Source organism: Jaculus jaculus, chromosome 7 (assembly GCF_020740685.1).
Source record: "Jaculus jaculus isolate mJacJac1 chromosome 7, mJacJac1.mat.Y.cur, whole genome shotgun sequence".
NCBI lineage: Eukaryota > Metazoa > Chordata > Mammalia > Rodentia > Dipodidae > Jaculus > Jaculus jaculus.
The window spans coordinates 128,477,981-128,493,982 of NC_059108.1; the positions used below are offsets into that span (position 1 = coordinate 128,477,981).

Below are 16,002 nucleotides of genomic sequence, written 5' to 3' on the forward strand. Positions count from 1 at the left end.
CCTCAAATGCTGTGGGGAGGAAAGGAATGGCCTGAAAGTTGTCCTCTGACCTCTACACACACACTGCGGCTCACACCTCCTCCTTCCCTCCCTCACAACCCCCTTATAACACACCAAAAGAGAAATAAAAAGAGAAGAAAGCGTTTCAGCGTATGAATGTGGAGACATACATAGCACCAGGTTCCAAGACCACTTCGTGCTTAGGGAGAGTGCAGGAGAATGGCCAGCCTGCCCTAAGAGGTCAGGTCACACTGGAAAATTGAGTCAAAAACCTACCCAAGATTCTGAAGGCTGAATTTTTCTTTTTTTAACATAGTGGCTTCACTTTTACTATTACTACTATCACCATACTAATGTGTCCTTGCCCAGTTCCTGTGTGGAAAGTCTAGTTCTGAATTCCCTTAGAATTTTGGTAAGATCATAACCTCTCTTACCTTTGGGGAGAACTATAAAGGGCGTCTCGCAGGAGCATGCCTGGGATAGGAAAAGGATCAAAGGTTCTTTTCTTCTTACAGCCTCACTACAAAGTATCATCTCCTTTTTTGGTGTGAAGAAAGACATTGGGTGATTCTAACTATACCCAGGAGCACAAGCCTAATTTTGGTAGTCTCTCCCCGGTGGGAAGGTAGCTCCACATCTTCTAAGGCCTGTTAACAGCTCACAGATGCAGAAGATGTTTCTGTAGTTGATGAAGCTTATTTCCCCTTCTAGGGAGAAATCAAATCTGTGTATTTTCAGTCTTGTTCTACTGGTAGTATTATCGTTGGGACATTTGAGCTCTTTTGCTTAGGTTAACAACTTCAAGAGAAATACAGTTCATTTTTAGACTTCTGCATTCAAGGGCTTGAATTGTAATGACAAAAGAATAACATAGAAACGAGAACTATTTCAGCATTTAGACTCACATGCTTGAGTATGTGCTTGCTTAGGGTTTTGTGTAACAGAATTTCTACTAATTTTTTAAAAATATTATTTATTGGAGAGAGAAGTGGGCAGGCAGATACAATGGGTGCTCAGGGCCTCCAGCCACTGCAAATGAACGCCAGATACATGTGCCACCTTGTGTATCTGGCTTCTGTGAGTCCTGGGTCCTTAGGTTTCACAGGCAAGTACCTTAACTGCTGAGCCATCTCTCTAGCCCTATTTGGTGTTTTTTTTTTTTTTTTTTTGGTTTGTTTGTTGCTGTTGGGTTTTTTTTTGGGGGGGGGGTTGTTTGTTTTGTTTTTTGAGGTAGGGTCTCACTCTAGTCCAGGCTGACCTGGAATTCACGATGTAGTCTCAGGCTGGCCTTGAACTCATGGTGATCCTCTTACCTCTGCCTCCCTGGTGCTGGGATTAAAGGCATTCACCACCATAGCTAGCCAGCTGTAATTTTTCAATCTAGTATCTCAAAGAAAAACTTTAGTTTGTTTTGTTTTGTTTTTGTTTTTTGAGATAGGGTTTCACTCTAGTCCAGGCTGACCTGGAATTCACTATGTAATCTCAGGATGGCTTTGAACTCATGTGATCCTCCTACCTTTGCCTCCCGAGTGCTGAGATTAAAGGTGTGTGCCACCACTCCCGGCTTCAAAGAAAAACTTTTTAAAGTTGGTTTCCACAGTTTGACTTAGAACTTGCTCTGTTGTTCAGGCTGGCCTCAACTTCATGGTGATCCTCCTACCTTTGCCTCCCGCTGTGTGCTGAGATTACAGGCATGAGCCAACATGCCTGGTTCCGAATAGAAACTGTGATCATGGTAGGCTGGGTTGGCTTGGGCTCATGGAACTCCTTAACATTTATTTGTCCTGTTAAAAAATTGAAGTCATTAAAAATTTAATTTATTTGAATTTCATTTAAATAGTGAATTTAGTTAAACATTGGAGAGACACTGAAGTTACTTATTGCTCAAAACTTTTTGTTACAAAGTTTTTGCTTCAGTTTGTAATCCCAAAGTATTTATTTATAAACACTGGTACAAGGCAGGCACTATATAAATTTAACCGATTTAATCTTTATAACCCTACATGAGGTAGGTCTTATTTTCTGTCATTTAATTCTTTGTTTTTTTACCATTAAAATATTTTATTGGGCTGGAGAGATGGCTTAGTGGTTAAGCGCTTGCCTATGAAGCCTAAGGACCCTGGTTCGAGGCTCGGTTCCCTAGGTCCCACGTTAGCCAGATGCACAAGGGGGCACACGCGTCTGGAGTTCGTTTGCAGAGGATGGAAGCCCTGGCGCGCCCATTCTCTCTCTCTCCCTCTATCTGTCTTTCTCTCTGTATCTGTCGCTCTCAAATAAAAAAAAAATTATTTATTTATTTGCAAGGAGAGAGGAGAGAATGGGTATCCCAGGGCTTCTAGCTGCTACAAATGAGCTCCAGATACGTGCACCACTTTATGCATCTGGCTTTACATGGGTACTGGGGAAGTGAACCTGAGTCATTAGACTTTGCAGTTAAGCACCGTAACCACTGAGCCATCTCTCCATCCCAGTTTTCAGCCATTTTAACAACCATTTAAAATATGAGAATATGAAAGTGTATATGTTGAAGACCCTTATACTCACTCTCTAAATTGTGTCACTAACATTTTGTTACAATTGCTTTATATCTGTTCGTACCTAAATTCAGCCATCAGTCCATTTCCCTTTTTAATGCTTTTCTAAGTAGATTATAGACTCAGTTTACCATTGGGACAGACTTTTTCTTTTGTTCCCATTTTATATTATCAGGAAGGACACACAGAGAAGTAATTTGTTCAAGGTCACACAACTTTTCAGGGGTAGAACTAGAATTCAGATTGAGCCTCTCTTGACCACTTCTACAAAATAATAGTACACATGATACTACTTATAGGTATTACCACGAAAAGTAATTTATGGTTAAGTAAATTAATGTAATTTCTCAGCCTTGATTCACAGTTCAGGATCTGTGAGATGCTATAGTAAAGAAACGGGTTAATGCTGGTAAAGCTAACCATTGCCAACTTTCCCACTAGAGCACCCTGCTCCCCACTTTCCCTCCAGACCTAGCCCTCCTAACACCTCATAGGGCAGGACTGAATCCAGTGATATATATACACTGTGAAAATGCTCACTTTTAAGATACCCTAGTTTAACTTATCCAGGACAGAGTAGGCCTTTGAAGAGTGTCTATATTTAAACTTTGTCCTAGAATTGTAGAGCTAGTCGAATCTTAGAACTTATAAGACAAGTGTTTCCACCTCACACGAGGGAGCTGGAGCAGTGTGTGCAAAGGCCTAGTCTGCACCAACTCATGCCTGTGTTTTTAGCAGTGGAAGGAACTAGAACATAGCCTAGAATCTAGGCATGGGAGTTAGACAATTAGTAAGTACTTCTTAAGTAAATGAATGTCTTATAAAGCTGTCTAGTTCTCACTACAAATCTACCTGTATATTAGAATTTTTTTTTCTAGGTTATATTGCTTAATAGACTACTTTATGTTGAGTAAACCTTTGGTACCAGTGATATGTAGTTGCTAAATTCTTTAAAAAATTATTTATTTGTGTATGTGTGTCCATATGCATGTGTATGTGTTCTGTTCTCTTACTGCTTTAAACAAACACCTGGTTGGGTTTATGTGGGTGGCTAGGGATCTGAGCTTGGGACAGAAGGCTTTTCAGGGAATACCCAGTATGTTTCTCTGGCCTCTGTACTTGTGTGTATTGGGCATGCATATCTATACACATACACACACCATGTGCACACCTAACACACACACTCCAAAATGCACAAAAATAACCATACTATTTAACAAGTAATGATCCAGTAACCCCCCCCAGATCAAGAAATAAAATTCTGATGCTTCAGAAGCTCCCACCGACCTCTCCTGCTGCTGATCCCTTTAATTCATACTTTCTTTTTCTTTCTCTCTCTCTTTCTCTCTCTAGCTAATTTAACAGGACATGCAGAGAAAGTGGGAATTGAAAACTTTGAGCTGCTGAAAGTTCTAGGAACTGGAGGTAAGTCTTAGGTTTATTCTTTTCTCTATCTTTAAAGGGAAAAAAGCACATGTTATTCTGTGACAGAGGATTGGCATTCGTAGTGCAGAAGTCAGTGAAAATATTAGATGCCCGAGGAATCCAACAAGAGAACAGTCAGAGAACATGAATAGGCTCCTGCAGAAGGAATGAGAAAGACAGAACATTAAAGAACCTCTTTGGCCCAGTGTGGTGATGCACACCTGCAAGGCTTCCAAGCGCTTGTGAGGCCAGTGGCAAGACGGTAAAGAGCTGGAAGCTAGCCCGAGCTATACATAGCAAAACCCAGCGTCAAAAAAGCATCTCTTTTACCCTGCTCCTGCGAATGTAAAGTAGTACACCTTTAAATATGATAAAGTGTTATTTAAAAAAAAAACCACTAATGTTTATGAGAACTTACCATATATCAAGTATTCTATGAAGTGATTCATGTTGATTGAGTTATTTTTAGGCATTTAAAAGGAAAGAATATTTTAATTAATTAATTTTGAGAGAGGAAGAGGCAGATAGAGAATGGACATGCCAGGGCTTCTAGCCGTTGCAAATAAACCCCAGACACATGTGCCATCTCGTGCATCTGGCTTATTTGGGTACCAGGGAATTGAACCTGGGTCCTTTAGCTTCGCAGGCAAGCACCTTCACTACTAAGCCATCTCTCCAGTCCTTGGTTGACTTATTTATCTTCACTCAATGCTGTTGTAATTCAGCACAACTCATTTATAATAATGAACAAGTGAGGACCTTCAGAAGGAGTTGGCTAATTGGAATATAATCTGTATGTGTTCTAACATCTATGTAAGATTGAAGTGACCAATATTAACATTTTATAAAGGTCTGTAAAAAGTTGCAAGTTTAATAAAAGCAACAGAAGAGAATATACACTGTACCATTCACATAATATAAATAATTTTGTCAATCAATATATACATGTATTATGCATGTAAAAAAAAAAAGTCTCTGGGGTACATACCTCAAAGGTAACATGGTGGTCTCTGGGTAGTGGGACTTTAGGTGATTTTGATCTGTTTTCCTGTGTTTGGTGAAGACTGTCTACCTCTGCTCCTGCTGCTTAGGAGTTAGGCTGGCCTCATAGTGTCTGACCTGAGCAGCTGTAAAGATCCCCATGTGTGGCAGAGCACCACGTGGGCTGTAATGCTCTTCTGTCGCTGTTCTGGAATTCATAACTCATAAACAGTCTCATACGTTTTTGCATTTTGCCCTGCCAGTCACGTAGCTGGTCTTTTGAGGCATGGACCTGTCCTACCCCACAGTGCCTTACTCTGCACTCAGCCTTGCGATGAGAGCCAGCTGTTCTCATTCTCCTTCCTCCAGTAGGGTTGAAGAGGAGGCCCTTAACTCTCGTTCTTCCTCATCAGGCCTTCGGCTGTTTCTGGGAGAAGAGGAAAGACCTCAGAGGACAGATTGTGTTTCTGCCTCACTAAAGTTTAGCTTCAAGAACCTCTGTGTTTTCTTCAGTTCCTATAGCTCTTGATAGGATGGATTGCAGCTGCCCTTTGAGAGCAGTAGAGAACTCTTCCTGGGTTCCAGCTGTCAGTCTCAGCCACTGTGTATGTTTTGGCTCACTCGTACAAACTGTCTTTTTGTCATTCAGTAAGGAGCTTTCGTGCCTAGGGTTTTGCCTACAAGGCCTTCTTTATAACTTTCCTCAGTAATTTATCATACTTCGTAGGGCCAATGTCTGCAGCTGTCAATGAATAAGCCCTATAGTTTGTTACTATCAGCTAAGCGTTTTTATGTCAAGAAGTGTACTTGTCAGCCTGGAGATTTTATGGTGCCTGACCACCTTTGGATCACTTGTAAGGATGTGCTTTTATAAACAAAATGAGCTCCACCCTAGTCTGTCCATCAAAAAATGCTTTCAAAATAATAAATAATGTCCGTCAACCTTGCCTTTGTTTCAAAGGTGAAAAAAGAGCCCAAATGTGCTATAGTGAATCTGGTTCTTGGAAAATAGTGTTTGTGACATCTTGCTAAAAGCTTTTCAGGGTACTATATTCATAGAATGTGTTTTATTTCCACGGTTTCTGCCTGTCCTTTTGGTGACAGCTTTATTGAGCTGTAATTCATACACCATGTAGTTTACCCGTGTAAAGAACAGTCAGTGGTTTTAGTGTGTTCACAGCTGTGCACCCTTAGCTACCATGATCAATTTGAGAATGTTTTTGACCCACAAAAGAAACTTTGCACAGTTTAGCTGTTACTTCCCAAGCTCATCATCATCCTCACCTCTAAACCACCACCAACATAGTTTTTTTTAAATCTCTATTTGCCTATTCTGGACATTTCCTATAAGTGGGATCATAGTATGGGGGTTTCCGTGTCTGGGTTCCTTCATGTAGTGTAGTGTTCTCCGGGGTCATCCATGTCCCAGCAAGTACTAATGTGTCATTCCTTTCATGGGTGGACATGCCCACTTGGCTAAGCCATTCATCAGTTGATGTCCACTTGAGTTGTTATAAACGTGAATGTTACACACATTCATATACAATGTTTCCTATCTAATTTCCATTTCTTTTGGGTGTATTTCATAGGAGTAAATTGCCAATTTAAGTGGCAATGCTGCTTAACTTCTTGAGGAACTTCCAGACTGTCTCATAAGGTGTCTACTCCATTTTGCATTTCTACTAGCAGTATAGGAGGGGTCCTGTTTCTCTCCATCCTTGTCAATGTTTGTTATTATCTAATATTTGGTTATTGGTATTCCTCTGTATATTAAATGCCTTAGGTTAACTTTTAAGAATGAAACTCATTAGCAATTCTTATTCTGATAAATGATTAAATTGGATTACTGCATTCATTTTACATTTCAAGTGTTTCACAAAAAAGTCATACATACTTTTGTATATCTTATTTTAAAAACATATTTTTTTGTGCCAGGTGTGGTGGTGCATACCTTTAATCCCAGCACTTGGGAGGCAGAGGTAAAAGGATTGCCATGAGTTATAGGCCACCCTGAGACTATACAGTGAATTCTAGGTCAGACTGTGCTACAGTGAGACCCTATCTCAGAACCCCCCCAAAAGTATATATGTATGTGTGTGTGTATGTATATATATATATACATGTATATATAATGGTACAGAATAAACATTCACATTGCAAAAGATGGCATTGGGCATAGCAAAGAAATATTCAACCAATATAAGATTTAAACAGGGCAAACATCAAACTCTGTAGCTCCAAGTCCAGCAACACTAGTCAATGACAAATCTCCAAGTCTGATAATGCTAATCAGCATCAAGTCTCTGGTATTCCAATTTTGCTTCTCCAGCTAGGCTACTCACACTCCTGAAAAACTTCATCTAGATCTTACAGCTTTCTTTAGCAGCCATCTCATGGTCCCAGCATCTCCACTGGGTCTCCACTGCAATCCACAGTTCATCTTCATAGCCCCATGGGCTCTCCATGCAGGCATCCAGCAAACGTGTTTCACACTGCCCATGGCCATTTCCAAAACACAAGACTGTGTTGAAGACTCTCTTTCCTGCATTTCTTATACTCTACAATACCAAGTAGAGTACCAGTTTGTTAATCCAGGGGGGAATAAAGCAGACTGAAGAACAGTATACTTCTTGAGCACTCAGGCTCCTTCAAGAGTCTACATTCTTTCTATTGCCCCAGTGCAAGTCAGCTGGCCTAGTTTCAAAGGTTGTAATCTCTCAATTGCAGCTGAACAGGCAGCAGTTCACCCAAAGATTTTTTTTTATGTTTCATACCCCTCTGCTCACACTAGTTCATTTCTACACAAAGCAACTCTGCACAACTTCTCAGAACACAGGCATAACAGCAAGCTTCTCATACAAATTGCTAGCCCACTCCAAGCAAAGCTTTTTCACCTTCATAAGCTAAACCTCACAGTCCATAGTTCTTACTGCATTCAGGCCTTTCAACTCTGACCAGAGTAGTCCATCAAGCTGTACTTATAGCACTGCAAGGCATCTCTTAGGCCAAGGTTTCAAATCCTTCTGCATTCTTTTTGGAAATCAGCCCCAAAAGGCCAAAGCCACACAGTCAGGTGTCTAGCAGCAACCCCACTCCTCGGGACCACTTTACTGTTCGCACTGCTGGTAGAAATCACCCGACCAAGAACAGCTTGTGAGAAAAAGAGGTTTATTTTGCCTTACAGGCTCGAGGGGAAGCTCCACTATGGCAGGGGAAAATGATGGCATGAGCAGAGGGTGGACATCACCCCCTGGCCAGCATAAGATGGACAACAGGAACAGGAGAGTGTGCCAAACACTGGCTAGGAAACACTGGCTTTAACACCCATAAGCCCACCTCCAACAACAACACTCCCGCTAGGAGGCTTTAATTTTCAAATCTTCATCAGCTGGGAACCTACCATTCAGAACACTTAAGTTTAGGGGGGACACCTGAATCAAACCACTACTTTATTTAATTTTAATTTAGTTGTGTTTAACTTTTGCATTTCTTTATAGACTCTGGTTATTAGCCTCCTGTCCAAAGTATAAGTTGCAAAGATTTTCTCCCTTTCTGTAGACTGTTTGCTTTGTTGATGGTATCTTTTGCGGTGCAGAAACCTTTAAATTTCATGTAGTCCCATTTGTTGATTCTTAGAGCTATTTGCTGAGCTATTGGAGTCCTATTCAGAAAGTTCTTACCTATATCTGTATCTTGGAGAGTGTTCCCTATTCTTATTTTTAGTATTTTCAGTGTTTTAGGTTTTAGATTGAGGCCTTTGATCCATTTTGAATTGATATTAGTGCAGGGAGAAAGATGTGGATCAATATCCCTTGCCCTCAGGGAAATGGAAATAAAAATAACTTTGAGATACCATCTTACCCCAGTCAGAAAACAGACAACAAGCCAAGCGTGGCACACGCCTTTAGTTCCAGCACTCAGGAGGCAGAGGTAGAAGGATCACCTTGAGTTCTAGGCCAGTCTGAGACTACATAGTTAATTCCAGGTCAGCCTGGGCTAGGGCGAGACCCTACCTCACAGTAGGAAAATACTTGGTACAGTTTTATGAATAAGTTCTGTCAAACATTAAAGATAATTTTTACCTAAAGCTCAGAAAGCAGAAAAAGAGAGATTATTTCTTCTAAATAGTTTTCTGAGATTGTCATAGCCTCAATTGCAAAGCACACAAGGGCAGTGTAAGGAAGGAAAATCAGGGGCTCAGTCACATAAAGTTTTATGTCAAATATGTAACAGTGAACCATGCGTGTATTTCATTGAATGCATTTGACGCATTGACTTATCATCTCCCTTCCTTGGGTAGCGTCATCCCAGGCCTTGAAGACAGCTCCTCAGAGGCGAGGCCGCGGGTTGGCTGTGATGTTTTCCTCTGGTGCTGTCTGTGTCATGTCCCTCTGCTGGGCTCTGATGGTTTCCTTTCTTGCCGGCTCACTCTGCAGCTCTTAGGAGAAGATGGAATAACTACGAAATGTCATTGTACATACTTCTGAATTTAAAAAGAATCAAAGTTCTGATGACTAAATGGAGTAGGTGGCAACTTTTATTGTGAATATAATAAAATCAATTTTTGTTCAAAAATTTTACCACTAAATCTTTGAGTTTCATTGCCTTTTAAGATAATTTTCAGCACCACTTAGAATAATGAAAAACTTCTTCAGATGTCTTTGTATGTCATGTAAGGTTTGCTTTGGAAGTGAAACTGAAAACTTCTGAGAAATGAAATTTTCTATAGCCTGAACTAGAAAAATTCTGTCCATCAAGTATTACGAAGACATTGCTGAATATTTTAATATGGAAGACCTACTTCTTGTGATGCTGCAGATTGAATCTAGGGTCTTGGTGCTTGCTAGGCAAGTGCTCTACCTTGGGTCTGTACTCTGACCCCTCTTTCTACTTTTTGTTTTGAGACAGGGTTTCACTAAATTGCCAAAGTTGTTCTTGAACTATGTAGTCCTGGCTGGCTTTGAACTTGTGATCCCTGCCTCAGCTTTTCAGGTAGCTAGAATTACCAATTACTACACCTAGTACATCACCAGCCCAGATGAAATTTATTTTGAAACATAAAGTCTAAATGATATAAAAATGCAGAGTACATAAAACAGAGCCCCTGAAATGGAGCTGTAATCCCAGCTACTTGGGAGGCTAGGACAGGAAGATACCAAGTTTAGCCAGCCTGGGTTATAAGGGTATAGGCAGTTATAACACAATGGTTTTTGTGTAGCTAAACACAGAGAAGGTAAGGTAAAATACTAGATGGCAGAACTTTTCAGCTGCATTATATCTCATGGGACCACCATTGTATGCTGTGTCTGTTGATTGCAACATCATTACACAGCTTATGACTATTATAAAACAAGACAGTTTTTAGTAAGCCAGGCATGGTGGCACACACCTTTAATCCCAGCACTCAGGAGGCGTTAGGAGGATTGCCGTGAGTTCGAGGCCACCCAAGAATAATTCCAGGCCAGTCTGGGCTAGAGTGAGACCCTACTTTGAAAAACTAAAAAAAAAAAGAAGACAGGGTCAACCAATTGTGTCCACTATTATTAATTCTGATGCTGAAGAATGGAAGTCTCAACATAAAGACTCTGAATTTTCTTTTCTTTTTTTTTGAATTTTCTTTATTCATCATACGTAATCAGGTATGTTCTTGTTTTACCATAAGAAAAGAGAAATCATGCTGTATAGCTGTAGAGAGCATAATTAATTCTTTCAATTTTGGTGCCTTCTCCCTTTGTTGAGTACTTGTACACAGTGGATGGCTTAGGAGATCCAGGTTTGAATACTGATACTGCTGTTATTGGTTGAATCCCTTGAGTAAATCATGAACTGTGGGAGCCCAGGTGCCTTTTGGGATGTTGTTGTTTCCTGTCTTACATTGTTGTTAAAAAGGTTAATGCTACAAGGCATATAAAATGCTAGTTGCTATGGAATCATTATTTATTTATTGACTGGAAACTTCATAGTAAATTATAACCTATATGATTATCCAGGGCTTCCACTACTAGTTATCATATAGCCACTTACTTTGGTAGCCTTCTGGAGAACAATTTTAACAAAAATGATATTTTGAATAAGAATTTATAAAAATATTTGGCAAATGAAATGTAGGTAGACAAAGTTTATTAGCATTTATAAGAAGTTGATTTGTATGCTTCCTTAAAAATGTCAAATGAGGACTGAAGAGATGGCTTAGTGATTAAGGCGCTTGCCTGCAAAGCCAAAGGATCCAAATTCAATTCCCCAGGACCCACATAAGCCGGATGAACAAGGTGGTACATGCATCTGGAGTTTGTTTGCAGTGGCTGGATGTCCTAGCGCACCCATTCTTTCTCCCTCTCTTTCCCTCTCTGCCTCTTTCTCTCTCTTTTTCAAATAAATAACTAAAATGTCAAATGAGAAGATTGTGTTCCTTTGTTTCCTCCTCTTAACTACTCACTGCTGAAGCTCTGAAGTGTAATGCTTCAGAAAGCGTGCTGTGGATTAGCAGTTGTAAACTAAGTTCGACATGAAACGAGCCATGAAATGTTTAGGTTGCCCGATACATGACAAATGATCTGTTGTTCTGACCATGTAAGGAAAAGTGGCCCCTATACACATGTTACTGAGCCCTCAGATTAGCTTGCTACATAAGTGAGAATCAGATCTTACCCATTATCTAACTGTGAAGCCTAAAGTCAGTCCAGTAATAGGAAGCTACCTACCATCTGTTCCTGTCTTTGTACCTGGGGCTCTCCTAAAATGTTTACTTTTTCCTTATGTAATTTTTAAAAATTCATTTAATCCTCAAAAGATCTTGTAAGCTGCTCTGTAGAAATACTGATTTCTGCACTAGAGACTCTCGTTGGGCTACTCATCCAGCTTAAGTACCACCCATGTGATGTAACATTTCTTTACCCAGTAGCCACAGATGCTATGAAAAATCTCCCTGTCGGGATAATCTGATGTTTATTTTTAGATTTATTTATTTACTAGAGAGAGAGAGAGAAAGGAGAGAGAGAAAGGGCGTGTCAGGGCCTTTATCCACTGTAAACGAACTCCAGAGGCATGCACTACTTGTGCATCTGGCTTACGTGGGTACTAGGGAAGTAAACCTGGGTCCTTAGGCTTCACAGGCAAGCACCGTAACCACTCAGCTGTCTCCCCAGCCCCAGGATAATCTGTTTTCTAATATACATTTTATTTACTTATTTGAGAGAGGGGGAAGGCAGCTAGAGAGAATGGCATTTCAGGGCTTCCAGACACTGCAAATGAACTCCAGACACGTGCACCACTTTGTGCATCTGCTTTTACGTGGGTACGGAGGAATTGAACCTGGGTCCTTTGACTTTGCAGACAAGTGCCTTAACAGCTGAGCCATCTCTCTAGCCCTAGTCTGTCCTTTTATAGTCTTTCTATTACAAGACTTTCCCGAAACACATTTCATTTATTAAAGAAAATATACACATGTGGATATTCTGGGTAACTTGCCACTAGAGGGTGCTGGAAATTTTGCTGTAAGCAACTTAGAGACACTTTTTGGTGGCATGATAGAGTGGGGGAAACTTTGGTTGAGTCATGTAAGATTGTTTTAAATGGTTTGATGACTTAGTCATCATTTGTCATCTTATTCTTTTAAGTGTCTGGAAAGTATCCCTATTAAATAGCACATTTAAAAGCATATGCTCATTAAGTTGTCAAAATTGTCATTCAGAAAATTTATAATTTTGCATCTTTGTGTACCCACTGTGCCTTATGCTTCTGTATAAGCCTACAGTGTATATGTAAATTCCAGAGGTTCAGTGTTTATGTTGTTTTGTGCCATAATCAAAACATGATACCAAATGAAGGTGTTCATTGACATTGTCTCCCTAGTATGAATAGTTTTTATTTATTATTGAACTATATGAAGTCATGCTAGCCAGAAGTAGAGCCCAAGGCACATATTTTGTAGGCACATATTTTTTCCCCTTTAAGTTAGGAGAGTAATCTACTTAGTCACACTAACTTATTTTATTTATGTGTGGTATATACATGTGTGTGTGCTATGCCATGTGCATGTGTGTGGAGCCCTAGTGATTCTCTGGTTTTGCACGCTGTGGACTGGGAATGCAGATGTGTGGCCATGTCCAGTTTTTTTGTTTTTTATTTAATGAGAGAGAAAAAAAATCAGCATACCAGGGCTTCCCGTCACTGTAATTGAACTCCAGACGTGTGCACCACCTTGTGCACATGTGCAACCTTGCATGCTTGTGTCCCCTTGTGCGCCTGGTTTATGTCAGATCTGAAGTGTCAAACATGGGTCCTTGGGCTTCGCAGACAAGTGGCTTAACCACCAAACCATCTCTCCAGCCCCCGTGACCAGGATTTTTTTGTTGTTTGTTTGTTTTGTTTTTTGAGGTAGGGTCTCACTCTAGTCCAGGTTGACCTGGAATTAATAACTATTTAACTATGCAGTCTCAGGGTGGCCTCAAACTCACGGCAAGCCGCCTACCTCTGCCTCCCAAGTGCTGGGATCAAAGGCGCGTGCCACCATGCCTGATTTCCCATGACCAGTTTTTTTTTGTTTGTTTTTTTCTTTGTTGTTCTAATTTATTTATTTATTTATTTAGTTGAGAGTGATAGAGAGAGAAAGAGAGAGAGAATGAGCATGCCAGGGCCTCCAGCCACTGCAAACAAACTCCAGATGCATGCGCCCCCTTGTGCATCTGGCTAACGTGGGTCCTGGGGAATCGAGCCTTGAATCAGGGTCCTTAGGCTTCACAGGCAAGCACTTAACCACTAAGCCATCTCTCCTGCCCCCATGTCCAGTTTTTGATGTGGGTTCTAGGGAATCATATGTGGTTGATTCTCCCAGGGCCTCATGATTAAGTGGTACGCACTCTTAATCACTGAGCCATTTTCCCAGTACCACTAATTTATATCCTTCTGTACTTGTGAATTTGTTGATAGATATATTTTATATATTTACGTTTACTTACCTTAAAGTATAGTTTTGTTGATATTTGTATATATACATTTAAAGCCTGGAGGACTAGCTCAGTGGTATTCTTAGTATGCATAAGACACTAGGTTTGTATTGGTGTGCTAAAGAAAGAAAAGAGAAGATAGAAAATAATTTATGGTTTTATTTCCACATAGTGTGGTAAATTATTTCAGACTGGCATATGTATTTGAATATACATATTTTATATTTGTGCATATATGCCTATATGACAGGGTTCTTCCTTTTGAAGAGGCTGAGGCCTCAGCCTACCACTGATGACCAAAGAGATATTTCTAAAGCTTTCAGAACGCATCCAGTCTCCTGCTTCTCCTCTCCTCCCTCCCCTCTTGTTTGCTTAGGTTTTTGCAGTGCTAGAGGATCAAACCCAAGGCTTTGATCAAGCTAAAGTGATGCACTATGAATAAGCTAAAACACTCCAGTCCATAGACTTTACTTCTTTAGACATAGAAATTTTATTTTTATGGGGCTGGAGAGATCATTGTCTGCAAAACCTAATGACCTGGGTTCAATTCCTCAGTACCCATATAATGTCAGATGCACAAAGTGGTGCATGCATCTGGAGTTCATTTGTGTGGCTAAAGGCCCTGGCGTCCCCATTCTCTCTCCCTCTGCAAATAAAATATTTTTAAAAAGAAATTGTATTTTTATGGTTTTGCAGATCTTGACGATGATTAACTTATTTATATTTACATTAAGTGAAATTTGTAAATTTGCTTTTTATTTTAGAATATTTTAAATATTGTTTAAATACTTTGTTTTGAAGATTATGGTTGAAATATCTATGAAGGAAACAAGAAATCACTACTTCTGTTTGACAAATCAAGTACATTTTTCTTCCTTTAATTTTTCGAGGTAGGATCTCACTCTAGCCCAAGCTGACCTGGAATTCGCTATGTAGTCTCAGGGCGGTCTTGAACTCACAGCAGTCCACCTACCTGTGCCTCCTGAATGCTGGGATAAGGCATGTGCCACTATGCCTGGCTTAGTAAATTTTATTTTTAATGTGTTTTGAGGCTGGCTGACATTTTCAAAAGAGATTTAGAGAATTTTCAAAGATATAAACAAAAAAGAAAGGAGTTAAGCGCTTGCCTATGAAGCCTAAGGACCCGGGTTCAAGGCTCAATTCCCCAGGACCCACGTTAGCCAGATGCACAAGGGGGCGCACGCGTCTGGAGTTTGTTTGCAGTGGCTGGAAGCCCTGGCGTGGCCATTCTCTCTCTCTCTCCCTCTGCCGCTTTCTCTCTCTGTCTATCACTCTCAAATAAATAAAGAAAATAAAATTAAAAAAAGAAAGGAAAACCACAAAAGCCAGATTAAAGGAAATTAAAATTGTTTTATAAACATCTAGGATGAGGCAGACATTGTAATTGAGTCTTAATTTGAACTCTGGGGTTACTAGAGGTTAGGTAAAGGGCTAGAGAGGTGGCTCAGTGTTTAAAAGCACTTTCTTGCAAAGCCTGACAACCCAGGTTCAGCTCCCCAGTACCCACATAAAGCCAGCTGCACAAAGTAATGCATGTGTCTGTACTTTGTTTCCAGTGGCACGAGGCCCTGGCATGCCCATACTCACTCACACACACACACTCTCTTGTCTCTCAAATAAATAAATAAAAACCTTTTTAAAAACGTGGTTGGGGGCTGGAGAGATGGTTCAATGGTGAAGATGCTTGCCTGCAAAACCTAAGGACCCAGGTTTGATTCCCCAGTACCCACAGAAAGCCAAATGCACAAGGTAGCACCTGTGTCAGGAGATTATTTGTGGTAGCTACAGGCTACCACAAATGGTATGCCCATTCTCTCTCCCTCCCCCTTCCTTTTTCCCTGTCTCAAACTCTTTCTCAAATAAATAAAATAAAGAAAGAAATTAGGCAAGAAATAAAGAAAGAAGTTAGGCAAAAGTGAAAAGTCCTTGGCCTGTATAATTTGTATTTTTTATGAATTTTATAATCATTTTCAAGCTGTTTGTTGCCCAAAGCAAACTGTAGATCCATTTTTGTATCATCAGTTAGTATATATTTTTAATATATACAGCCACAAAGACACACATGTTTTCAATGGATGAATGAATGAATTTTATTT

General features: G+C 40.1%; 1 protein-coding gene across 4 annotated transcripts in view; it reads left to right on the plus strand.

Moving 5' to 3' along the window:
* The window catches only part of Rps6ka5 (ribosomal protein S6 kinase A5), a 165,121-nt gene that overhangs the window by 37,849 nt on the left and 111,270 nt on the right, over window positions 1-16,002 (plus strand). For 3 of the 4 annotated variants that reach the window (XM_045154318.1, XM_045154319.1, XM_045154321.1), the window contains exon 2: window positions 3,888-3,959. The exons of the other annotated variant lie outside the window; for it this stretch is intronic. In XM_045154318.1, coding sequence (XP_045010253.1) covers window positions 3,888-3,959 — 72 coding nt within the window. The remainder of the gene's footprint in view (window positions 1-3,887; window positions 3,960-16,002) is intronic. 4 annotated transcript variants of the gene reach the window in all.